General features: G+C 38.1%; 1 protein-coding gene across 1 annotated transcript in view; it reads left to right on the forward strand.

Moving 5' to 3' along the window:
- The window catches only part of CNTNAP2 (contactin associated protein 2), a 2,308,807-nt gene that overhangs the window by 750,081 nt on the left and 1,532,292 nt on the right, over positions 1 to 26,434 (forward strand). The window contains exon 3 of the mRNA XM_025292067.3: positions 10,280 to 10,473. Within this exon, the coding sequence (XP_025147852.3) occupies positions 10,280 to 10,473 (194 nt within the window). The remainder of the gene's footprint in view (positions 1 to 10,279; positions 10,474 to 26,434) is intronic.

A 26,434-nucleotide genomic window follows, 5' to 3' on the forward strand; every position in this document is an offset into this window, starting at 1 on the left:
ATTGTACAGTATGTACTTTTACTCTCTGGATTCTTTCACTCAGCATAGTTATTTTGAGACTGATCATGTAACATGTGATGTTGGAGAAGACTCTTGAGAGTCCTGTGGACTGCAAGGAGATCCAACCAGTCCATCCTAAAGGAAATCAGTCCTGAATATTCTTTGGAAGGACTGATGCTGAAGCTAAAACTCCAGTACTTTGGCCATCTGATGCGAAGAACTGACTCTTTGGAAAAGACCCTGATGCTGGGAAAGATTGAAGGCAGGAGGAGAAGGGGACGACAGAGGATGAGATGGTTGGAAGGCATCACCACCTCTATAGACATGAGTTTGAGTAAGCTCCGGGAGTTGGTGATGGACAGGGAAGGCTGACATGATGCAGTCCATGGGGTCACAAAGAGTCAGACACAACTGAGCAACTGTACTTAACTGATGTAACATGTATCAGTGCCCTTTCTTTTTTATTGCTGAATAGCTTCCATTATATGGTTATAGAATGGCTTCCCTGATAGCTCACCTGAAATGCAGGAGACCCCAGTTTGATTCCTGGGTCAGGAAGTTCTCCTGGAGAAGGGATAGGCTACCCACTCCAATATTCTTTGCTTCCCTGGTGGCTCAGATGGTAAAGAATCTGCTTGAAATGTGGGAGACCTGGGTTTGGTCCCTGGGTTGGGAAGATCCCCTGGAGGAGGGCATGGCAACCCACCCCAGGATTCTTGCCTGGAGAATCCCCATGGACAGAGCCTGGCAGGCTACAGTGTCACAGAGGGTCGGACATGACTGAGTGACTAAACACACACAGATAATTTCAGGATATTCCTCTCATGAGGTTATTTTCCTGTCAAAGTCTACTTGTTTTACTTCTGAGATCACTATCTAGTTCTTTTTAGTATCTATCTGTAAATCTTTTATTTCTCCCTCTTGGATGTGATCATTACTGCTGGTTTTTAATGGATGGCATTACTTATGTTATATTTTTGAGCACCTGAGCCTTTTATTTCCCCTGTTCTTTGCTTGCTATTATATCTGGAGACATTTGCATTGACGTTTTAACTTTGTTAGCTGACTTATAGCATATTTTTTCTGTGATTTTGCTATTTTTTTTTTTTTTAGGTTCTTTGCAGTCAGCTGTTTGTCTCTCACCCTCTTTCCTTTTCTTCTCTATAATTTGGTGATTTTTATCCTCAGCTTCCTAGTCCTCAGTGCATAAACACATTTTACATGGAGGACCCTGTGTTCTTGCCTGCCAGTGTTACTAGGGAATCATAAGTCCAGTCAACAAGCCAATGGGTACCTTCTCTTGGCTTAGATATGCCTGTTTTCCAAATTCCTTAAGTGGCAGTGGTTCCCCACCTTTGGGGCAGTAGGGACCAGTTTCATGGAGGACAGTTTATCCACAGACAACGGTGAGGGAGCAATGATTTAGGGGTGATTCAAGTACATCAAATTTAATGTGCACTTTATTCCTAATTATTATTGCATCAGTTCCACCTCAGATCATCAGGCATTAGCTTCTGGAGGTTGGGACCCTCTGGACTACACAGTCTCCTATTACCTGCATCTCTAAGTCAGTAAGCAGTTGTTTCAGTCTCTTTTCACAGCAAGTTAGTCCTGGGTTCGTTTGGTTTTCAGCTCTGTCCCAGGCTTCCTCTTGGTAACACACACAGGGATGTGCATTCACCAACACTCCCCAGGAACCCAGTGTCCCTCTGTCTGTCCTCAGCCCCGACTCCAGAATGAATTGGTTATGGTCCTACTTACCACTTTGCATTTTGGTTGCATTTCTTGTGTATGGAGAAGCTTATCATACTTTTGATCCTGGATATGTCTTTTCAATTTTCTTTTTATCTGTCTTATCTAAAAATTCTATGTGTTTAGAGCAGGAGGTCTCCCAGCCTGAACTTATAATGCTATCTGGCCTTCAAGTCTCCTTTTCAATTTATCCTTTTCATCTGATACATATTTCTCAACCAGTTATTAAAGGTAGTTCTAGCCTTAATTGAATTCTTTTCTACCTTTTTCTGTTAAATTAGAATTGAGGCTTGTAGTCTCCAGTGGTGTTATAGCCACTTACCTAGGCATCAGGTTTATGCAAGAGCCATTTATCACTGGAAAGAAACTCCATGCCCTCTCTTGAACCACACACAAAGTTTCTTGTTTCTGTTAGCTCTCAGAGGTGCAAATTACAAAGAGGAAATGGCTATCACAGTTATAACCTATCTCCTAGTTTAGAGTGCTGATTTCTTCCACTTCTCCAAGTTTTTTATTATAATTCTTTACTCAGGTAACCCCAGTGGGGGTGAACATCCAGAATGCAAACGCTGAGTATCTTATAGTTCACACACACACACACATACACACACACATATCTGGAGGGGGAAAATATGTGTATTCAAGAGAGAAAAAAAGGAGAGAGAGATGAAGGGGTGGAGGAAGATGGAGAGAGAGGAAAGAAAATATAGGGCAGGAACAGCATCTCAGTGTTTAGGGAATGGCAGGAGTTTTGTATAAGGACACATCTTTCAAGTCACTGTAACAATTTATTAGCTACCTAATAGATAATTTGGCTCTGTTATTCCTAGATAAAAGTTATTCTTAAATCATCTTAGAATCTAAGAGTTTATGACTGCTCACTATCTTTGCCTTCTTGTTCTCCTCTTTGACTTTCCATTTAGTTCTCTTGAGCTATTACTGTATCCACTGGGAAACACTTCTGTCCTCTTTCATATATTCTCCATAGTGTTTTGGGGGAGCCCTTCTGCTCTCTTATATACCATTTCCTGAGGTTTTTGTCATGAAAGAGGTATCATTCTTAATCCTTAGATCGATAGAGGTTACACATTTCACAAGCCAAATGAACAAAGAAATCAACTTCCCCAAATTACATTGTGAGAGAGATCAAAGAGAAACAGAGAACTTCCCATCGATCTTTCCACCATGCTTCTCATGAAAGCCTGACATTTGCCCTCCCCTGGAGGTTGATCACTAGTCTCTTCACATTCCCTTCGGCTAAGGAGTAAGTTTTAACTTACATTTTTACTGCTTTTAGACTTTTGCCTCCCTTAAAGTTGACCATAAATTCATTTATTTAAGTAATGAGGTAAATGAGATTAATAGCTATCTGTTAATTGCTTCTTTATTGAAAAATTGTAACACAGCAAAAAAAAAAAAAAAAAGGTAAATTAAGAAAATTTATCCTGAAATTCATTTTGCAAAATTAGAGGAAATATTCTAAATTGCATCAATCAAATGCACATATGTTTCTTATTTTACTCACAGTAATGCTTGCTTTTTTATTTCAATAACCGAAACCATCCTGTTGCTTTTAGTAATGCATATAGAGAAATTCATATGCAGCTGGGTATAGGATTTTTCCAAAGTTTGGAACGATCTAACAGATAAGCAAATATATTTATTATCTCTTGATGACTAGATACTGGTATCCCCCAAATTCATATATGAAAGTGAAAGTATTAGTCATTCAGTTGTGTCCAACTCTTTGCAACCCTATGGACTGAAGCCTGCCAGGTTCCTCTATCCATAGAATTCTCCAGGCACGATTATTGGAGTGAGTATCCATTCTCTACGCATTCAACAATGGACTGGCTCCAAATTGGGAGAAAGTGAATGTGAAGTCACTCAGTCGTGTCCAACTCTTTGCGACCCCATGGATGGTAACCTACCAGGCTCCATGGTCCGTGGGATTTTCCAGGCAAGAAGACTGGAGTGGGCTGCCATTTGAGCTGTATATTGTCATCCTGCTTATTTAACTTATATGCAGACTACATCAGGTGAAATGCCAGGCTGGTTGAAGTACAAGGTGGAATCAAGATTTCTGGGAGAAATATTAATAATGTCAGATATGCAGATGACACCACTCTTATAGAAGAAAGTGAAGAAGAATTCAAGAGCCTCTTGATGAGGAGAAAGAGTAGAGTGAAAAAGCTGGTTTAAAACTAAACATTCAAAAAACTAAGATCTTAGAAACTGGTCCCATCACTTCATGGCAAATAGATGGGGAAACAATGGAAACAGTGACAGACTTTATTTTCTTGGGCTCCAAAATCATTGCAGATGGTGACTGTAGCCATGAAATCAAAAGATGCTTGCTCCTTGGAAGAAAAGCTATGACAAACATAGACAACACATTAGAAAAGCAGAGACATTACTTTGCTGACAAAGGTCCATCTAGTCAAAGCTATGGTTTTTCCAGTAGTCATGTATGGATGTGAGAGTTGGACCATAAACAAACTGAAAGACACTTATTCCTTGGAAGAAAAGTTATGACCAACCTAGACAGTAAATTAAAAAGCAGAGACATTAACCTGCCAACAAAGATCTGTCTAGTCAAAGCTATGGTTTTTCTAGTAGTCATGTATGGATGTGAGAGTTGGACTATAAAGATAGCTGAGCACTGAAGAATTGATTATTTTGAACTGTGTTGGAGAAGACTCCTGAGAGTCCCTTAGAATGCAAGGAGATCCAACCAGTCCATCCTAAAGGAAATCAGTCCTGAATATTCATTGGAAGGACTGATGTTGAAGCTGAAACCCCAATATTGATGTGAAGTACTGATTTATTGGAAAAGACCCTGATGCTGGGAAACATTGAAGGCAAGAGGAGAAGGGGATGACAGAGGATGAGATGGTTTGATGGCATCACTGACTCGATGGACATGAGTCTGAGTAAGCTCCGGGAGTTTGTGATGGACAGGGAAGGCTGAATGTGCTGCAGTCCATGGGGTCACAAAGTTTCAGACATGACCGAACAACTGAGCTGAACTGAGCCATCCTCTTCTCCAAGGGATCTTCCCCACCCAAGGATCAAACCTGGGTCTCGTTCATTGCAGGCAGATTCTTTACTGTCTGAGCCACCAGAAAGACCCCAAAATTAATCTATGGCTCTTCCAAATTTTTGCAGAATTCTTGGGAAAATCAACACATGGATGACATATGGCTATTGGAAATGTTAAATACTACAAAAAGGAAGAAAGCATAGAAATAGCAAATGAAGTGCAAAGCTGGGAAAACAAACTCATATGCAGGTTATAAGGAAAGTGATTCCAAAAAATATTGCAGACTGGATTTCCCAGGATAAAAATTATGAGTCAGAGAAGTGCAGATTTTGTAGGCAGTACCTTCAGGATGAAAACTGGGGTAAGGGAAGGGGAGGAAATAGAAATAGGCAGAGGCAGTAGTCAGCATGTGATACAGTCTCCATGGAAGCTTCAACTTCCAATTTCTCAGGGAGCTCTGAGACCAGACTGTGGTGACTATTTATAGTTTTCCCCAGTTGGGACAATGGTATTGACCATTTCTAGCCCCTGGATTGGAGAAGGCAATGGCAACCCACTCCAGTACTCTTGCCTGGAAAATCCCATGGATGGAGGAGCCTGGTAGGCTGCAGTCCATGGGGTCACTAGGAGTCAGACACTATTGAGCGAATTCACTCTCACTTTTCACTTTCCTGCACTGGAGAAGGAAATGGCAACCCACTCCAGTGCTCTTGCCTGGAGAATCCCAGGGACGGGGGAGCCTGGTGGGCTGCTGTCTATGGGGTCGCACAGAGTCGGACACGACTAAAGTGATTTAGCAGCAGCAGCCCCTAGATAGCCCATTGTTACATCTGCATAACCCTAGGAAGGGGCATGACCTTGTATAAAATGCCTCTTTTTTAACCCAGGGAATTCCTGAGGGGAATCACAGCTACATTTGGTCTTCCAGCAGCAGTGTAAATATCTGAAAGAATAAGTCCTCCAGTCATATATTAGAAGCAAAATGGCAAATCACAGCACCCATTGCAGAAGTAATATTTGGAGTGAACTGCCTGATCCTTGAAGGAGAAATAATATTTTGAGGGAGTATCATAATAAGTTGAGGGAGGATCTGGGAAGGTATAGAGGGTGTGTTCCACGTGAGTCTTTTGTTTGTGAAGGCGTGGACCATTTATTTCTGGAGGTAATGAGGATCAGTTGAAAAATATTGAACTCAGGTTCAGGATGGGGTTGAGGATGGGGAACACATGTATACCTGTGGCGGATTCATTTTGATATTTGGCAAACTAATACAATTAGGTAAAGTTTAAAAGTAAAATAAAATTTAAAAAAATAAAAAAAAGAAAAATATTGAACTAGGATTAACTATGATTAGATCTGCCTTATAGAAACATCATTCGTGTACAAGTGTAGTTTGAATAAATAGGGGAATGAAGACTGAGAAGGTAGTTGTGAGGTGGTTATACACACGTTCTATAGATAGCATACATGTAAACTAAACACACACACTTTATATAGATGGAGCATTTCAAAATGTTTTTGGAAGTATAATTTAGATATAGTGAAATGCACAGATGTAAAAGAGAAGTTGATTTTGAGCAGAGGTTAACACATTACAGCTCTCTGGCCAGCCTCCTGTCTTTATTAATAAAATTTGATTGAATCACAGTCACGCTCTTGTTTCTGGATCTTCTGTGGCTGCTTCATGCTACAGTAGCAGAGTTTAGTAGTTATAGACGTAGGTAGCATGGTCTGCAAAGCCTAAAATACTCAGTGTTTAAACCTTAGAGAAAAAGTTTGCAGACCCTTGATCTAGGGTTTACTACTTCCAAGTAATACCGTATCATTTCAAATGTAGTAAAAGAAACTCAGTACAGTACACTTGTTCCTTGCCTCCTATCCTTTGTGCTATGGTAATCAAACATTTTACGTCTACATTTGTTATAAACCCTCTTATTCATTGTTGCTATTTTGTTCCAAGCAATTATCTTCTAAAGAAATTTTAAAAGCATTAACAAATATTTCGTATTTACTGACACGTTTACCATTTTCAGCATTTGTTTCTTCATGTGATTTCAGCATGGCCAGGTTTCCCTGGAGCTGAAAAATTTCCATTTCTTATACAACGTGCTTATTGATGATAACTTTTCTCAGCATTTGTCCTAAGTATCATTATGTTGCTTTCATGTTTGAAGGGTATTTTTGCTAGATGTATAATTTTACAGTGACACTTTATTTTTCTTTTCTTTTCATCACTTCATTTCTTTGTTCACTGGCTCGCACTGCTGTTGTTAAGATGTTATTGCCCTCTGAACACTTTTAAGATTTTCTCTTTAGCATGGTTTTTTAAGCAATTATTTATGGTGTGCCTTGGTGTATTTTTCTTTGTATTTACTCTTCCTGGTCTTCAGTGAATTTCTCAGATATTTAGGCTTGTATTTTTCAACTATTATTTCCTCAAATGTATTTTTTTTTCCTGCCTCAGTCTCTACCCTTTCTGCTTTTCATACTCCATTTGCATGATTGTTAAGACATTTAATGTTATCCTACAGGTTACTGGACTACTGTTCCTTATTAAGCCATATTACCCGCTGTGAGCTTAGGCCTGAATGGTTTATCTGACCCTATAGTTGAGTACACTACTATTTTCTTCTCAGTTTGATGGTGCTAGTGGTCAAGAGCCTGCCAGTGCAGGGACATAAGAGAGGCGGGCTTGATCCCCGGGTTGGGAAGATTCCTTGGAGAAGGAAATGACAACCCACTCCAGTATTCTTGCCTGGAGAACCCCATGGAGATAGGAGCCTGGTAGTCTATAGTCTATGGAGGTGCAAAGAGTCAGACAGGACTGAGGGGAGTTAGCATGCACTATTTTCTTCTCAGTTTCTAATCTGCTGTTAAGCTCATCTAGTAAATGTTTTATTTCAGATATAATTTCTAGTCCCAAAACTCCCATGTTGTTTTCCTTTGTTGCTTCTTTTCTCCATTAAGGTTTCATATTTGTTTCTTCAATATTTATACATTCTTGTTCAAGTAAGACAACTAATTTATAATCTCTCTTGTAAAGTTGTGCTATGTTAATTTCATCATCTGTGTCTATTACCACTGACTGACTTTTCTCTGGTTATGAGTCATATTTTACTGCTTACCTAAATATCTAATATTAAAAAAAAAGTTTTTACTGGACATTATGGACTCTATGTTGTTGAGTCTCTTTCATATTTTCATGGAAATCTCATGAAAAAATAAACTTCCACGGTCTCCGTAAGGGAGTGTTGAGTTTCATTCAACCAAGGGGTTAATTCATTTGTGGATCAGAATGATCCTTTTCAGACTTATTACCAACCTTTTTTCAGATGTATTCTGAGTAGAATTGGCTTCTCTGGTGGCTCAGATGGTAAAGTGTCTGCCTACAATGCAGGAGACCTGGGTTTGATCCCTGGGTCAGGAAGATCCTCTGGAGAAGGAAATGGCAACCCACTCCAGTCCTCTTCCCTGGAAAATCCCATGGACTGTGGAGCCTGGTAGTCTACAGTCCATGGGGTTGCAAAGAGTCAGACATGATTGAGTGACTTCACTCACTCACTCAGAGTAGGATTAGAATTAGAATCCTTATTTTAGGATAAAATTATTCTGCTCCCTTTCTGAGATCTCTGTTGAATGCCTGCTGCTGCTAAGTCGCTTCAGTCATGTCCAACTCTGTGCAACCCCATAGACGGCAGCCCACCAGGCTCCCCGTCCCTGGGATTCTCCATGCAAGAATTCTGGAGTGGGTTGCCATTTACTTCTCCAATGCATGAAAGTGAAAAGTGAAAGTGAAGTTGCTCAGTCGTGTCCGACTTTTAGAGACCCCATGGACCACAGCCTACCGAGCTCCTCCACCCATGGGATTTTCCAGGCAAGAGTACTGGAGTGGGGTGCCATTGCCTTCTCCTAGGGTTGAATGCATAAGGTTGCTCAAATACTCTCAATCTTGTCCAGTCTGAAATCAAACTACTCCCAGGACTGTGCATCTTCTGGCTGTTGTTCATTTCAGATCTCACTTCTCTTTGTCTTGTTGAGTCTTAGTCTGCAAATACACAGCTTAGCATTCATCCAAAGTCTGAAGTGAAGATACTCACTGGTGACCCAATGGACATTCCCAAAGCTTCCTCTCTGCACAGCTGCCCCATCCCTGATACTCTGTCCTACGAATTCTGGATTCCTCGAGAGCCTTCATTCTGCTCTGCCTTCAATTCAGAGATGCTTCTGCATCTGTCCAGAATATTCTTTAATGCCATGGTCTGGAAAGTGCACCATGAAGAAAGCCAGGAAGCTGGCAGGGCTCACCTCATTTGTTTATTTTATCTCATGAATCAGAGTACAGTACAGTGTCTTGTCTAATCTCCTAAAAGTATAATCCTATACATGTTGTTGGATTTGTAATTCTTTGTGGTGGGAGAGCTATTCCATCATAGTTGAGAACAGAAATAAGCCCTGTAAATATCATTATATGAGTGATATATCAGTGATGATTTTCAAAATGATCTTTATTAGCATAGACTTCATAAAATAAATTATTTTATTGTCAGCTTTTAAATTCCTTATTTGAAGAGTGAGGCATGTGTTCTCATATACTGTACATTAGATAATTTGTTGACTATTTTCCTATTATTTACTACCATTAGTAATCAAACTCACTCAAAAAGTTATATTGCTTCTTAGAACTGAGCATCATGCCATATTTTCTGTAATCTATTTATGTGCAATCATAGTTATTTCACATAGTGTTATAAATTAGGAGTCTTTTTGTTCTAGGTTAGTGCTGTTTCTCTAATGGATATTTTCACATTCTTACTCTTTGCCAGTCGTTTACTTTATTTTACCAAAAGAAGCTTCACTTCATCTAGTGACTCTATGATTTTCCTAGAAATGTGTTCATCTAGAGTCATTGGTTGTATGGCTCTTAAGTGTTAATGAGCATATTGACTAATTTACTGTATATTTTAGGTCTCAGGAGTCGATGTAAGATGAGGCCTCGTCTTGAGACCTAGTAGTGTTTTTTCAACCCTGAACTTTCTAAAGTAAATATATATTTTAGAGTGTGTATGGTTGCATTTTGTTTCATTTATGATCTACTTAAAGATAAATCTTTACATGAGGAAATGTTAGATTGCTACATATCTTTTCCTAGTGATTTTTAGTTGAAGAATTCATGGTAAATTGATCAAGCCTCAGCCAATTAGAGTTTGACATGTACTAATAAGATCTAATTGAGGAATTATGAAGACATTTGCTCAGGAGAAAATGAGCACATAATTACACCATAAAGGGGTCAGAGTGTCAATGTTACCCTGCTAGAAGAATATTAGTCGAAATCCCTGTGGCATCTATAAAGGACGCTTGATAATGTATCTGTGAAATATAGTACTTCCAACGCCAATTAAAAGATGTAGAATGATCCATTGTCAATTGTAGAAGTTCAACATTAAATACCTATTTCCCTCCTCTTGTCTCTGCCTTATTCAGGTGCTGGGGGATGGTCTCCATCAGACAGTGACCATTATCAGTGGCTTCAGGTTAACTTTGGCAACCGGAAGCAGCTCAGTGCCATAGCGACTCAAGGCAGATACAGCAGCTCCGACTGGGTGACCCAATATCGCATGCTGTACAGTGACACTGGGAGAAACTGGAAACCCTACCATCAAGATGGGAATATCTGGGTGAGTCACTGTCAGAAAAAGACACAGAATTGAGTTTGCAGATATTTGAAAAAGGTAGTGGGTTCTGGTGTGTTCTTTGGCTGAGGAGTAGCTATCTGACTCCTCCCATCCCTGGTACAGTCTGGGGAAGGGCTTGGGAGTGAAGTGGTTGGAGACTGATCTTGCTATTTTTGTTTCCGTGTGTGTGCGTCCTCTGGTACTTTCTGAGAGAGAAAAGAAATGTGAGCAAAGCAAAAGAAGATGGGAAAATGAAACCAAACCCAGAATGCCCTACCCTCCCCCACCCCAAGCCTTTTCTTAGTGATGAAAACCCCTTATCTTGCAAAGTCAATGCAATGGGTGTCTCCTCCCCCAACCTCTGGTGTATTTCACAGACAATAAGACCACCCAATAAAACTGTGTTGAAACCTGAAAACAAAAAAAAAATAGGTAAATACTTTAATAATAGAATTCTTTAAGCACAATGTTTTAAGTAACTGTATTTTAGTTTGTAGCACAGATCTGCAATGAACAAACTATGCAAATTCTGAACTGAGAATTAAGTAAATAGAAGGAAAAAACAAAAAAATTTATTTGCCTCTGCCAACTGAAAAAGATTCACAACTTGAGAGCCGCGAGTTAACTTTTATTTGGGGCAAAATGAGGCTCCAGCCTGGGACGCAGCACCTCAGATAGCTCTGAGAGACTGCTCCAAAGAGGCAGTGGGGGAAGGTCAATCTATTAGATTTTGGTGAACGGGGAGTTCAATACAATTAAATGCTCATTTTATGAAAGGTTTTCTGCTAGTCTCGAGGAGCCGATGTCATCATGAAGGGGTTTAGAACCACTCCGTAGCTACTGACCGTATGTATGAGGAGGACAATAAGGTAGAAAAATAGTTTTAAAGAAAAAGCAAATAGACCAGCCATAGCTTTGGAGTACATTAGACACCATGATGAGCATCCCCTTCTCAATTTTAAATATTTTAAAATATTACTAGTCCTCACTCTAAGGTGTGTGTACTTGTCTGTATTTATGTATTAAAAATCACCAAGAGGCTGTTTATTCATACATTCTTGTTGGTTGAAGAATGTTTCTTTAGGCTGCAGTTTCTATCCAAGGCTTAGGGCAATGAGTCTCAATCTGAGCCATGCTTTTGAGTTGCCTGAGAAGAATTTAAAGTATATGAATGCCAGGCCCACCCAGGCAAATTAAATTAGAATCATGTAAGTAGTATTTTATATTAATGACTCTGATATTTTTTAGGAACAGAGATCTTCAATTTGAGTAAAATATTGAAATTATAAAGAAATAATTTAGAGGAGTAGGAGCAGTGATATAGCAAAGAAAATACACATAATGGTAGTTTAAACCCCTATTACAGATCTGTAGGCATTTTATTATTTTTTTTTATTCTGAGGAAAAAAGGTAGTATAATACATTTACTCTTAAAACTATATTAATTAAATTGGAAAGTTGTGTGTATTCAATCAAATATTCACAACATATAAATTAATTATATATGTTATAAAATACTAAATTTTAAGGGATCTATTTTATTTTTTTAAGGCAGTCATAACCAAAATCAAGTAAAATCATCAATAAGATACAAAAAGGATGAGGTGGGAGGAGGAGAAGGAGGAATGGGAGGAATTTGTTTTTAATTTATATATTAGACAGAATGCTGGGGATTTTTGACCTGATCAGGGCCCACTCCCAGAAAGGTTATAGTTTAAAACTCTTAAGTAATTTTTGTGAGCAGGCAGAGTCTAGTGCTCTGAACTTGAGTAGGTGGTCATTTCCACAGCAGTTGTCCATGATCATAACTTTCATGTGAAATAAGGATATAATACTCTGATAATAAAAAGCACATATGCCAGAGTAGTCCTTTAGAAATAAGTTCTATTAAGCCTTGATTACATGGCAAGAAGATTTGTATATTGGGATGTGTAAATTGTAGGAAGCAAGTAAGGAGGAAAATTTCTCTTCATGGAAAGTCTTCATCTCACAATTAAGCTAAGTTTAAATAACAGGTGTAATTTATATTTTTAACAAAGTGGTTTTCAACCCTGCATACACAATGGAATAACCTATAAAGATTTAAAACATGGATGTTTGGGTCTCATTTCCAGAGATTTGAAATTAGATGGTCTAAGATGAAACCTAGGCATTGAGATTTTAAAGCTCCCCCAGTCATTCTAATGTATAGTTAGCACTGAGAACCCTATTGTAGATTGGTTTTCAGCCTGTAGGTAAGATGGTCATGAAGGTCTTTCCTATAGCTCAAATGGTAAAGAATCTGCCTGTAATGCAGGAGACCCAGGTTCAATCCCTGGGTTGAGAAGATCCTCTGGAGAAGGGAATGGCAATCCATTCTAGTATTCTTGTCTGGACACTCCCATGGACAGAGGAGCCAGGTGGGCTACAGTTGGTGGGATTGCAAAGAGTCTGAGTGACTAACACCACTGCTACCAAATGGGCATGGAGGAGGTCTATTGTGAAAAACAATGGCAAAACAGAAAATTAGAAAGGAGCTTCCTTAAAGTTGAGCAGAAAGAGAGAGATACTGACCAAGTGACTACACAAACCAGCTAACTGGGAGTAGACAATTAAGGCTCAGATCACAAGCTTTTCCAGAAGATCAATCATTATTTTCTCTCTAAACTACAGTTATTTGAAGAGCTGCAGCCAGACTCCAAACTATCTTTCAGATTTATGTTTCTGTCAAGTTTTCATTCCAAAATTGAGAAACTGTTAAATCCTCTCCTATCATAATGGACTAGTTCAGTTCAGTTCAGTCCAGTCACTCAGTTGTGTCCGACTCTTTGCAACTCTATGGACTGCAGCACAGCAGGCTTCCCTGTCCATCATCAGCTCCCAAAACTTGCTCACACTCATGTCCATTTGGTAGGTGATGCCATCCAACCATGTCATCCTCTGTCGTTCCCTTCTCCTACCACCTTCAGTATTTCCCAGGATCAGGGTCTTTTCAAATGTGTCAGTTCTTCACATCAGGTGGCCAAAGTATTGGAGTTTGATCTTCAACATTGCTCGTTCCAATGAATATTTAGGACTGATTTCCTTGAGGATTGACTGTTTGGATCTCCTTGCAGTCCAAGGGGCTCTTAAGAGTTTTCTCCAACACCACAATTCAAAAGCATCAATTCTTGGGCGCTCAGCTTTGTTTATAGTCCAACTTTCACATCCATACATGACTACTGGAAAAACCATAGCTTTGACTAGACAGATCTTTTTTGGCAGGGTAATGTCTCTGCTTTTTAATACGCTGTATAGGTTGGTCATAGCTTTTCTTCCAAGGATCAAGCATCTTTTGATTTCATGGCTACAGTCACCATTTGCAGTGTTTTTGGAGCCCAAGAAAATAAAGTCTGTCATTGTTTCCACTGTTTCCCCATCTATTTGCCATGAAGTGATGGTGACCTGACAGCATATTAAAAAGCACAGACATTACTTTGCCAACAAAGGTCCATCTAATCAAAGCTGTGGTTTTTCCAGTAGTCATGCATGGATGTGAGAGTTGGACTATAAACAAAGCTGAGTGCTGAAGAACTGATGCTTTTGAACTGTGGTGTTGGAGAAGACTCTTGAGAGTCACTTGGACTGCAAGGAGATCCAACCAGTCAATCCTAAAGAAGATCAGTCCTGAGTGTTTATTGGAAGGACTGATGTGGAAGCTGAAACTCCAATACTTTGGTCACCTGATGCAAAGACCTGACTCATTTGAAAAGACCCTGATGCTGAGAAAGATTTAAGAAGGGAGGAGAAGGGCATCACCGACTCAATGGGCATGAGTTTGAGTAAACTCCAGGAGTTTGTTATGGACACAGAGGCCTATTGTGCTGCAGTCCATGGGGTCACAAAGAGTCGGACATGACTGAGCAACTGAACTGAACTGAACTGATGGGACCAGATGCCTTTATCTTAGTTTTCTGAATGTTGAGGTTTAAGCCAGCTTTTTCACTCTCCTCTTTCACTTTCATCAAGAGGCTCTTTGAGTTTATTACTTTCTGCCATAAGGGTGGTGTCATCTGCATATCTGAGGTTATTGATATTTCTCCCAGCAATCTTGATTCCAGCTTGTGCTTCATCCATCCTGGCATTTCACATGATGTACTCTGCATAGAAGTTAAATAAGCAGGGTGACAATATACAACCTTGACGAACTCCTTTCCCACTTTGGGAACAGTCTGTTGTTTCATGTCCAGTTCTAACTGCTACTTCCTGACCTGCATACAGATTTCTCAGGAGGCAGGTCAGGTGGTCTGGTTTTCCCATCTCTTGACAAATTTTCCACAGTTTGTTGTGATCCACACAGTCAAAGACATTGACATAATAAAACAGAAGTAGACGTTTTTCTGGAACTCTCTTGCTTTTTTGATGATCCAACAGATGTTGGCAATTTGATCTCTTGTTCCTCTGCCCTTTCTAAATCCAGCTTGAACATCTGAAAGTTCATGATTCATATAGGTTTTAAGCCTAACTTGGAGAATTTTGTGCATTACTTTGCTAGGGGATGAGATGAGTGCAACTATGTGGTAGTTGGAGCATTCTCTAGCACTGCTTTTCTTTGGAATTGGAATGAAAACTGACCTTTTCCAGTCCTGTGGCCACTGCTGAGTTTTCCAAATTTGCTGGCATATTGAGTGCAGCACTTTCACATCATCATCTTTTAGGATTTGAAATAGCTCAACTGGAATTCCATCACTTCCACTAGCTTTGTTCATAGTGATGTTTATAATTCACTCAGACAGTTTATAAAGATGGCTGCCCTAAATATGTCTGCTCTAACGATGGCTGCCCTCAAGATGGTTGCTAAAATGCAGTGATATTAGGACTTCATTTACCAGATAACTGGCAGTAAGTGTGTGCTCAGTCATTCAGTCATGTTCGACTCTTTTTGGCCCCATGTACTGTAGCCTACCAGGCTCCACTGTCCATGGAGTTTTCCAGGCAAGAATACTGGAGCAGATTGCAATTTCCTGCTCCAGGGAGTCTTCCCGATCCAAGGATTGAACCCATGTCTCTTCTGTCTCCAACATTCGCAGATCTAGCACCATCTGGAAAACCCAGTTAGCAGTAAAGGAGGGTCTCATTTTGACTAAATACAGAGACATGAGGTCAAACAACTAAGAAGGGTGACATTTTCCAGCATGACTTGTACTTTTTTCTGAGTTATATAAAATGCCAGAGGTTGAGTCAGGGAGACAAGGTCTTTCAGTGAAAATATCACAAATTGTGAAGGTAAGCTATTAATTCATCTACATAGAGGACTCTCAATTTTTTCTGATGGTGATAAAGTGTGTATTTCTATAGTTTTTTGCTTTTCTGATGTTTATGTTTGTTTCTTCCTTTCAAATCATGTACTTCTCATTAAAACTAAGAACATGATAAGCAATGAATGATTATTTGTAGATAAAACTATGGTGAGTTAATTATAAAATTTTATAAATCAAAACAAATTTGAGACACAAGCTAAATGTTGCAAAATATACTTAAATGCCAATGAACCTGCAATAAAGTTTACATTACTTTAATAATCTATGACAGGGAATTCCTGGGTGGTCCAGTGGTTAGGACTCCACTAAAACTGCTGGGGGCCCCAGTTCGAACCCTGGTTGGGGGGCTAAAATCCCACAGTAATCAAAGCGTGGCCAATAAAACCCAAAAAATCTTTGAAGAAGTGTTTTTTCCTTGCTAGTATGAAAAATAGTTCATTGCTTTGGTGTTTTGTAAAAGATAAAATTCATTGTTTCTTAAAAGTTCTTGAGTACTTTTGAACTTATGTCTTAACATGCATTAAGTAATTAAAGTTTAGCACTTACAGATCTCAACCAAAAATATACTTGACTTAAATTTATTACCAGGTGAGCCACAAAGGGAAGCCCAAGAATACTGGATTGTGTAGCCTATCCCTTCTCCAAGGGATCTTCCCAACTCAGAAATGGAACCAGGGTCTCCTACATTGCAGGCAGATTCTTTACCAATTGAGCTATCAGGGAAACCTTAAATTTATTAAAAATGGTAATTAGATATCTCTTTTAATCTAACTGTTTAACATAATGTATACTGCAATTAAAAGAGATTTCTCACATAGATAAGATTGGATGTTTTTTTTTAATAGACAACACCTTATCTGATGTAAAGTTTTAGAGTAAAAAGATTTCAAAGCTGATGATGTTTTAAGGTTACTTTAACTATCCTTTCCTAAAAAAATTGGTTACCTGAGGAGAATGCAGTGTAATGTCCATTCAATCAGTTTAGTACTGTTTTTAACAAATGTCAATGGTTATTCTTTCTATGGTTGCAGAAATGGACAACCATGATCAATTTTATTATATTTTTGTTAAATGCCCCTGTGGAGATTCTGAATTATTTTATGACCATTGGATGATAATGTTAAAATAAGTGAAGAATGGGTCATGCAAATAAGAAATTACAACAGTCTCACAGGATTTTAAAGTCATCAATCTCATACTGTGGAATGAGAATGATTCTTAAGAGACTTCTGAAGAAGAGTTTATCTGACTATTTAATACTCATATATGTGAGTTGCTATTAAATAAATGTGCTAAACTAGTCAAGCCTTCTTATTGCTCTTTGATGATACTAAAGCATTATAGAATCCTTTACACTTTATCCACAATGCCATTTCCTTCTATTTAGAATTTTCTTTCCAATATAAAAGGAAAATATGTGCAGGTTGGTAAAATTGCCAAAGAAAAATTTTCCATTTACATATTCTACAAACTCTAATTTGCATACTTTCCAAGGTATTTTCAGATTTCTTCTGTACAATCTGTTAGAGAGAAAGGAAGGATTCTATATAAGCATTTCTTATCAAAAGTCCATTAAACATTACATTCAGTAAGAAATTCCAACAGGTCTTTCTAAGAAGCTGCATTTAGTTTTGCTTAGGAAATTCTATTACCAGCTTTGAATGTATATATATAGGAAATTGGAGTATTAATAGTGAGTGCTTTCTTTATATACTATTACTGTTTTGCAGGATAGTTGCTTTGTTGCTAAGTCGCTTTCAGTCATGTCCGACTCTGTGCAACCCCATAGACGGAAGCCCACCAGGCTTCCCCGTCCCTGGGATTCTCCAGGCAAGAACACTGGAATGGGTTGCCATTTCCTTCTCCAATTTTCAGGATAGTAACATATTACAAATTGACTTGTAAACCGTTTTTCTTTCTCTTAAAAAATGTTTTTTAATGGTTAGAAAATGCTTGTATATTCCTAATTATTTTTTTAAAATAGTTTTTTACCTCTTCTGTTAATAGTATCAGACTAGGATCAGTAATCACTGAATACATTAAATGGAAAGTCTCATGGAACAGAAATGTTTTATCATATTTAAATTGCATGGTTAAATACTTATCAAGGATATAGTAATATGTAAGTTTGTATTCTCTAAGCAATATTAAGTAGAGTATTAATTTCCTAGATGTGTTAAAAAAAACTTAGGTCTCTTTGTTCTTACATACTTTCCATATATATATATGTGTATATATATACACATAGACACACAAAACTTAATTGTTTCTAATAACTTTAAAACATTAAAAAAATCTGGAAAGTAAGTAGTAGTTAGCAGATTGATTTAGTAAATTCTTTGATTTTATGAATATCAAGTCAATAGCTGGAAAATGCATTTTCTACTTTTTTTATAAAATCAAATAGCACATCAGCCAAGATTTGCATAATATAAATTTCCTAAAATATCCTTCTTAGCCTATGTGTTTGGAAAGAGAAAACCAAGATATGGATTCCAAAGTTCTGAATTCAAGTATATAGGTTCATTTATTTGGTTTTATAAAATTGCAGAAGTCCCTTGTGCCTCAGATTTCTTCTCTGAGAAATAGGAATGATGCCTTTTGAAATATTTAAGTGAAATTATGTAAGAAATTTTGCAAACTATGAGGATTTAGAAATGTATTATTGATTGCCAATCTCAGAAGCATTTTACAAAACTAGTGTAGTATTTGTATTCAGTGACAATAGTCTATTATAATTTCCAGATTTTTTAGCCTCCCTCTCTCCTTTCCAGATCCAGTTGACCCATTTACTCTTATTCAAGAATTATAATATCTGACAATATTTTTGATGAAAATATTATGACAAGGAAGTGTAATGTGGACAAATCTCTGGCATGTTTTCCAGTTCACAAGTGGAGTGGCCATTGCCGGGGCACGGCAGGCTTGGGAGGCATGGCTAACAGACCTCGCTGCAAGCCAAGTGCCCTGGCAGTGCTTATAACAAATTATTTGTTTCCATAACAATGACCATGGGTCCAATGAGCCATGTAAAGGGATATTGTTTAAAAACAAATGGATTATTCTGTTCTATCTTTTCAACCATTTGTTGTAGTGGTTGGACAAGTTTTCCAAATCATTTAAAATCTGTTCCAATTACATGTAAAACATAACTATTTTACAATTCAATAGTATACTTAAATTCTTTCCAAAAAATCTAGAATTTTTCCTGCGTATGACACTGAGGAAGACACCCATCCTCATCGCTTGTTTCTATCTCATCCATCAGATAGAATTAATAACAGCCTCTTCTACATTTAGGACACTAACGTAATTTTTTTCACCAATGGGTAGGAATGTCTCTTGCTTATTTATGTACACACATGCATTGTTGCTGCAATCAGCCACTTGGGGAAATGAGCCAGGTGGATATATTTAAAATAATATTATAAATAGTTTATTGAGAAATAAAACATATCAGAGTAATCTGCATTAAACCGTTTATGAAATGACCCTTGAAATAAATAGGGTAAGACATTTTTAGGAATTATATGGAAGAAAATAATTTCCAAGGTGAGTTTGCAATAGGCTTCTTATTTCTGTGAAATAGATTTTTCTGCGTACACCCCTCTTAGGATGGGTGACATTTTTAAAGTCTCATGAATTTTAATAAGTTGAGTGGGTATTTCAGATCCTTTTGCATATACTGTAATGCCTCCACTAGTGAATTTTGACCACCTTTCTAAATACACATTTGTACCATGTGTGTTTTAAGAGGTTATGAGATTTTGTCTGGTGTCAATTTGTGAGTCACTCACTAGTCTACACATATGTAGAACCATTATAATTGACATTGTTATATGTTTAATCCCCTCCCCCCAAAATTTAGAAGATAAAAATACTATGTTATTAATAATAGTGAATATATTATTGCCATACAACTGTTAGGCAAAGGAAAATGATATAATCTTATACATTTTCTTACAGGCAATGAAATAACCATATATAATCATTCACCATCTAGTATTTTTTCTTGTATGAGATGAAACAGAATATATGTAATCATTGTTGTAATTTTTTAAAGCGTGTTTGATTTCTTGGAGAACTCTCTGAAGGAAGAAATGTTCTCGTTAAGCATAAGGACGTTCTCAGGTGCTTTGTTTTACTCTGGACTGAAATGATGGAGATGCTAATACTTCCTTATCAGATCAAGCTTGGAGTTAGGTGACATGAAGCTAAATGACTCCAGGTGAATGCAGATTTATATACCATATTGATAGGCACCTACAAATATTTCGAATAAATATCAATTCCTTCACGTAAGATGCATGTCTCTGCTCAAGTGGTAACTTAGTGGATTATAGAGGAACACTGAGATGGGCTTCCCAGCTGGTAGAGTGGTAAAGAATCCATCTGCCAATGCAGGAAATGCAAGAGACCTAGGTTTGATCCCTGGGTCTGGAAGATCCCTTGGAGGAGGAACTGGCAACTCACTACAGGATTCTTGCCTTTGAAATTCCATGGACAGAGGTGCCTGGTGGTCTGTAGTCAATGGGGTTGCTAAAGAGTCGGACACACTGAGGTTGTGCACTCACATGTGCACACACCCACACACACCCAGGAAACCTACAGCAGGGAACTGAGAGCAAGGGAAGCCACGCTGCTTGTGTGGCTGTGGGCCCCCAAAAGGCAATGGAAATAATAGCTCAGTGGTACATTCTGGAATCAAACCACCCAGGCCAGTCGTCATAACTTTACTACATAGATTTGTGTAACTTTTGGCAGATTCCTTAAACTTTCTATGCCTAAATTTCCTCATCTGTAAAATCACTAGTAACAGTACCTCCTTCACTCACCTCAGTAGTACCTACATCTATGGCTGTCAGTATTAAATCGACAATCCATATGAAGATCTTAAGACAATAACTGGCTCATATTAACCCCTTACTTATTAAATTTATGGGTTTGTGACTCATAGATATATCACCATAATATTTTATATTAGATTTGTTCTTGAAATTTCAAAAGAGCCTGTTACTGGCACCTCACAGTAGCTTTTCTCTATTAACATATTGGCATGTATATTACACTATGTCATGCATCTCAACCTGAAATAACTAATAACTCATTTTTAAGTATAACTGAGCATGTGAATTTATGTCATTTGAATCATGATCCTATTGCCATATGGAGTCCCGTTCATTGCAGTACAAATTGTGTCTGGACAGATCTTTCACATGTTTGTATTAAACTTCAGTGAAAATATGACAGTAATGCTTCCCTTAGATTTAGTTTAAAAATTCGCTTTTATTAACTTTGGAAATCAAGGAAAATATGTAACCTATTTTGACTACAGTCCTCCTTCATATCATCTTAGGCTAATTGAAAAATGTCAAAATAAGCAGACTCCAAAACAGACTTATGAGTATTCGCTGAAACAGTCTGCTGATTATCTATGGAGTTAGAGAGCCCACATGAAGTGTGCAAGCCAGATACGCCAAGACTTCTCTGCAGCAGCATCACCTGGGAATGTGTTAGAAAGGCAGAATCTCAGGAATTCATCACAGATCTTTCTAATCAGAATCTACAGCTTAAAAATATACACTTAGGAGTATGAGATGAACAGATGCACACTGCCATATATATTCATAAAATAGATGAAAGCATAAGAATTTATAGAAAGTTATATTCAATAGCTTGTAATAACCTATAATGTAAAATAATTGAAAGAAAAGTATATATGTATATACATATGTATATCCAAATCACTTTGCTGTACACCTGAAACTAACACAATATTGTACATAAACTATACTTTAGTTAAAAAAATATCCACAAATGATTCATGTACATACTAAAGACAGTGCTGTTTTCAATATTTGAGTAGCTCTCATGAGAAAGAGGAATTAGCATTGAACCCGGTGTTTCCAAATCCGAAGGCAAAGTTAGAAGAATTAGAATTTTCAGTGCAAATTTCAGACAGACTTATCATGAAAAGGGAATCAGCTTTGATAGGTACTTGCTGAGCACCTACTATTTACTGAAAGTTGGAGATAAACACAATTACTGCCTTCTAGGGCAAAAAAAAAATCTAGTGGTAATGCTAAATACATAAATTTTAAATTATTTTGAATGACTATATGTGTCCTAATGGGTAGCAGCTTGCATGGGTTGTTCTGTGAACACACAGAAAATGGATTCATTCAGAATTGTTGAGGGTCATGGTCAGTAAAGCCTTCTAGGGGAGCTAAGTATTATTGGTTAAGTAGAGAAAAAATTGGTGCTATGAAGAAAAGTGGGAATGTTATCAGGGACAACATGGTAGGACTGCTTGCCACATCACAGGCCAATAAATCGAGAGATGAGCTATTGGGACAAGAAGTAGAGACCTTATTCAGAAAGCCAGCAGACCAAGAAGATGATGGACTCAGTTCACTTAAGTCATGTCCAACTATTTGCAACCTCATGGACTACAGCACACCAGGCTTCCCTGTCCATCACCAACTCCTGGAGCTTGCTCAAACTCATGTCAATTGAGTCAGTGATGCCATCCAACCATCTCATCCTCTGCCATCCCCTTATCTTCCTGCCTTCAATCTTTCCCAGCATCAGGGTCTTTTCAAGTGTGTCAGTTCTTCTCATCAGGTGGTCAAAGTATTGGAGTTTCAGCTTCAGCATCAGTCCTTCCAATGAACACCCACGAATGATTTCCTTTAGAATTGACTGGTTTGATCAATCAAGAGTCTTCTCCAACACCACAGTTCAGAAGCATCAATTCTTTGGTGCTCAGCTTTCTTTATGGCCCAACTCTCACATCCATAGAGGACTGCTGGAAAAACCACATCTTTGACTATATGGGCCTTTGTCAGCAAAGTAATGTCTCTGCTTTTTAACATGCTGTCTAGGTTGGTTGTAGCTTTTCTTCCAAGGAGCAAGCATCTTTTAATTTCATGGCTGCAGTCACCATTTGCTGTGATTTTGAAAGCCAGCAGACCAAGAAGATGAGGGACTAATGTCCCCAAAAGCCATCTTACCCAAGTTAGAATTCAGGCTTCTTTTATACTAAAAGAGGAAAGGATCTGGTCAATCACTGTAAACTTCTTAGCACCCAAGTCCTTTGTTTGGCTGTCCATGTAAATCAGGTTACTTGTGTTCCCTTAAACCTCCAACAAGACAAGTGTCATTCTCTGTTTCCCAACTTTTTTATCTCATATGAGAGAACTTTTTATCATATGAATGTTAAGTGTTAAACCTTTAAAGGTCAAGCCTGGGAGGCAGAGCCTGGAGAATGGGCTTTCATGTATATTTCATGCTATAGGTAACATTCTTTTTTAAAAGTGCTGAATCAGCATGACTAAGCACAGACAATACAGCACAAAGGTTAGAGCTGAAGGATGGATCCAATATGGCGTTGGGTTTGTTCTCCTCTGTTACAGGAAGTCATTACTAGCAGAGACTCTTGTCCTGACATAGGTAGGAATGGATAGTGAGTGTATATTTTATACATATACATAATCATGGCCCTTTCTCAGTTTTCAGATTATAAACAAATGAATAAAAAGTAAATTTTTATAAGAATTCTGAAATCATATCCTTTAAAACAGTAATATTTAAGTTATATAATATGAATTCTCTACCTTTGGGAGAAAGTTGGAGTTGATGCAGTCCTTCACGGCACATCTCAGAAATACTCTTAGAACTGAGTTCATGGGCAAGCACAGAACAGATGCTTAAGAGTGTAGAATTGAATGAAGTACTTCATTCTGAAGGCAAATGGGCTGAAGCTGAAATTCATGATGTTATTTATATCTGAGTCACAAATCCAGATATATTGGACCCAATACTCAATATGGAGACAAAAACCATTTTTCTTTGTTTGTTTTAGCAATAAGCATCATTACTATAATGACTATTTGCTTATTTTGACTAAATGAAAACAATCAAAATTCATATATAATATTTATAAAACAAGATAGTGCAAGCTTTGGAGCTGGACTTGAAATATCAGAACTCTGTTCTAACACTTTGTAACTGAATATTTAACCATGTTAATCGACCACTTATGGGCTTTAGTTGCCTTATCTGTCCTCAAGAATAGTACGATTGAGTTATAATGACAGTAAAAATCACTATAATAACTGTGAATAAAAGCTGGCCATCTTGGGTGCCTTTCATATGCTTGTGTCCCTGGTGACCATGAGCATATCTGTATTACTCATGTCACTTATGCACACAGTTTTGCCAAGTAACTAATTTAGTCAATGTTGACTTTGAGGAAGAACTAATAGAATGTTAAAATGTCTTAGCAAATACGTTTGGTTTGCTTGAGTAAACTTGCTTAATTACAGGCTGTTTTATCATTCTGGCAATGAGATGTCGTGTTGATAGGTTGTCTGAACAGTTCACTCAGCATCAATGATTTTTCAGAAGCCTAGAGGAGAAAAGATGCCTTTCTAGAAACATTAGTTTGTACTTACAAAATGAAAAGATTATTAGAGATAAACATCAGTATTTCTTCCATGAACTTGACTGATCTGTTTTGATGAGATGGTGGATCAGTTGTATTGCCCTTTAAATGGTTTATAATCATGTTTTATATATATATATATATATATATATATATATATAATATTATATTATATTATATTATTCCAAGAACGGATGAGATGGTTGGATGGCATCACCAACGCGATGGACATGAGTTTGAGTAGGCTCTGGGAGTTGGTGATGGACAGGGAAGCCTGGCGTGCTGCAGTCCGTGGGGTCACAAAGAGTCGGACCCTACTGAGCAACTGAACTGAACTGAATCATGCTAATGTGCAGCTTTTGTGAGTGTAATGTATGAAAATACCTTCCTGTGATATAGCAGAATGGTTCAAAAAACTCTATTTGTGCCAATGAATAAATAATAAGAGAGAACCAGCATTTTTGAGGTTTATTAAAAAGGTTGCTTTAACTCATTTAATGCTCAAAATAACTGAAATGTGATGATGCAGACTTTATTTATTTTTCTAAAATCACATTTTTTTTTAATTTGGTCTTTTTTTAATTGTTTTAGTTGAAGGATAATTGGTTTAAAATATTGTGTTGGTTTCTGCCATATGTCAACATGAATCAGCCATAATTATAAACACATCCTCTCCCTCTTGAGGGCTTCCTTGGTGGCTCAGATGGTGAATTTGCCTGAAATGTGAGAGACCTGGGTTCAGTATCTGGGTCAGAAAGATCCCCTGGAGAAGGAAATGGCTATTCACTCCAGTATTCTTGCCTGAAGAATTCCATGGGCAGGGGAGTCTGACTGGCTGCAGTCCATGGGGTCACAAAGTGTTGGACACAACTTAGCAGCTAATGCTTTCACTTTCACTCCCTCTTGAACTTCCCTCCTACCTCCTACCCCATCCCACTCCTCTAGCTTGTCACAGAGCCATGGCTTGATTTCATTGAATTATGCAGCAAATTCTCACTGGCTATCTGTTTTTACATATGGTAGTGTCTATGTTTCCATGCTACTGTCTCCATACATAGGTTTTTATTTTTTTATAATTGTATTTATTTATTTTTGGATGTTCCGAGTCTTTGTTGCTGTAAGGCATTTCTTTAGTTGTGGCGAGCAGGGGCTATACTTTAGTTGTGGTGCATGGGCTTCTCCCTGTTGTGCCTTTTCTTGTTGCAGAGCATGGGCTCTAGGGTGTTGCAGCAGTTGCCGCGTGTAGGCTCAGTAGTTGTGGCTCCCAGGCTCTAGAGCACACTCAGTAGTTGTGACACATGGGCTTAGATGCTCTGCAGCAAGTGGGATCCTCCTGGATCAGAGATGGGATCTGTATCTCCTGCTTTGGTAGCTGGGTTCTTTTACCACTGAGTCATCAAAGAAGCCTGGCTTTTATTATTATTAAGCTCATTCTGTAGATGCGAAAATTGAGGATTATAGAAGGCAGTTCATTTCCTGATGTACATGGTGAATTAACATTTGGAACCGGAAACCAGGGTTGTCTAATTTGCCTGTGACCTTCACCACCATGACCCTCCTTGGTTCTTCTTTTCACTGCCCACAGGAAACTAGTTGACTATCACATTTTAACTGTAATGGGCTGCACAAATATGTGAGGGAGTGTCAAACTTACCATCTATTTTTTTTTTTTATAAAGCCATACCAGTCATACTGGATTAGGCACCAAATCTCCTGAGTATGATCTCATCTTGACTACTTTTGTATGTAACAATTCTGTTTTCAAATAAGAGAACATTCTGAGGTCCTGGAGGATGTACTTATACATATGAATTTGGGAGGGGATACAGCCCAACCCATAACACCTAACTGTTAGAAAAGTACTTTATTAAGTTACAATACTGAGTCCAAGTCAGATCTACTTGGTGCATGACAGGCCAGTAAAATCAGAGATGAGGTGTTGAGGCAAGGAACACTACTTTGTTCAGGAAGCTGGCAGACTGAGAAGATGACAGACTAATGTCTCAAAATAACCATCTTATTGGAGTCTGGATGCCAGGTTCTTTTATAGAACAGAGAAGTGGGGAGGTGAGGAAATAAAGCAAAGAGGCCATTAATCTTACAAATAAAATGGCAAGCTTCAAGGAGGGAGGTGTTAATTTCTTCCTTCTTATAGCCACCCTCAGGTGGACAGGGTCCTGAACAAAGAGGCACTTTGGTTTAATATTTAGGTAGAGGGGCAGGGTTCCCTGAGGCAGTC

Source organism: Bubalus bubalis, chromosome 8 (genome assembly GCF_019923935.1).
Source record: "Bubalus bubalis isolate 160015118507 breed Murrah chromosome 8, NDDB_SH_1, whole genome shotgun sequence".
NCBI classification, from domain to species: domain Eukaryota; kingdom Metazoa; phylum Chordata; class Mammalia; order Artiodactyla; family Bovidae; genus Bubalus; species Bubalus bubalis.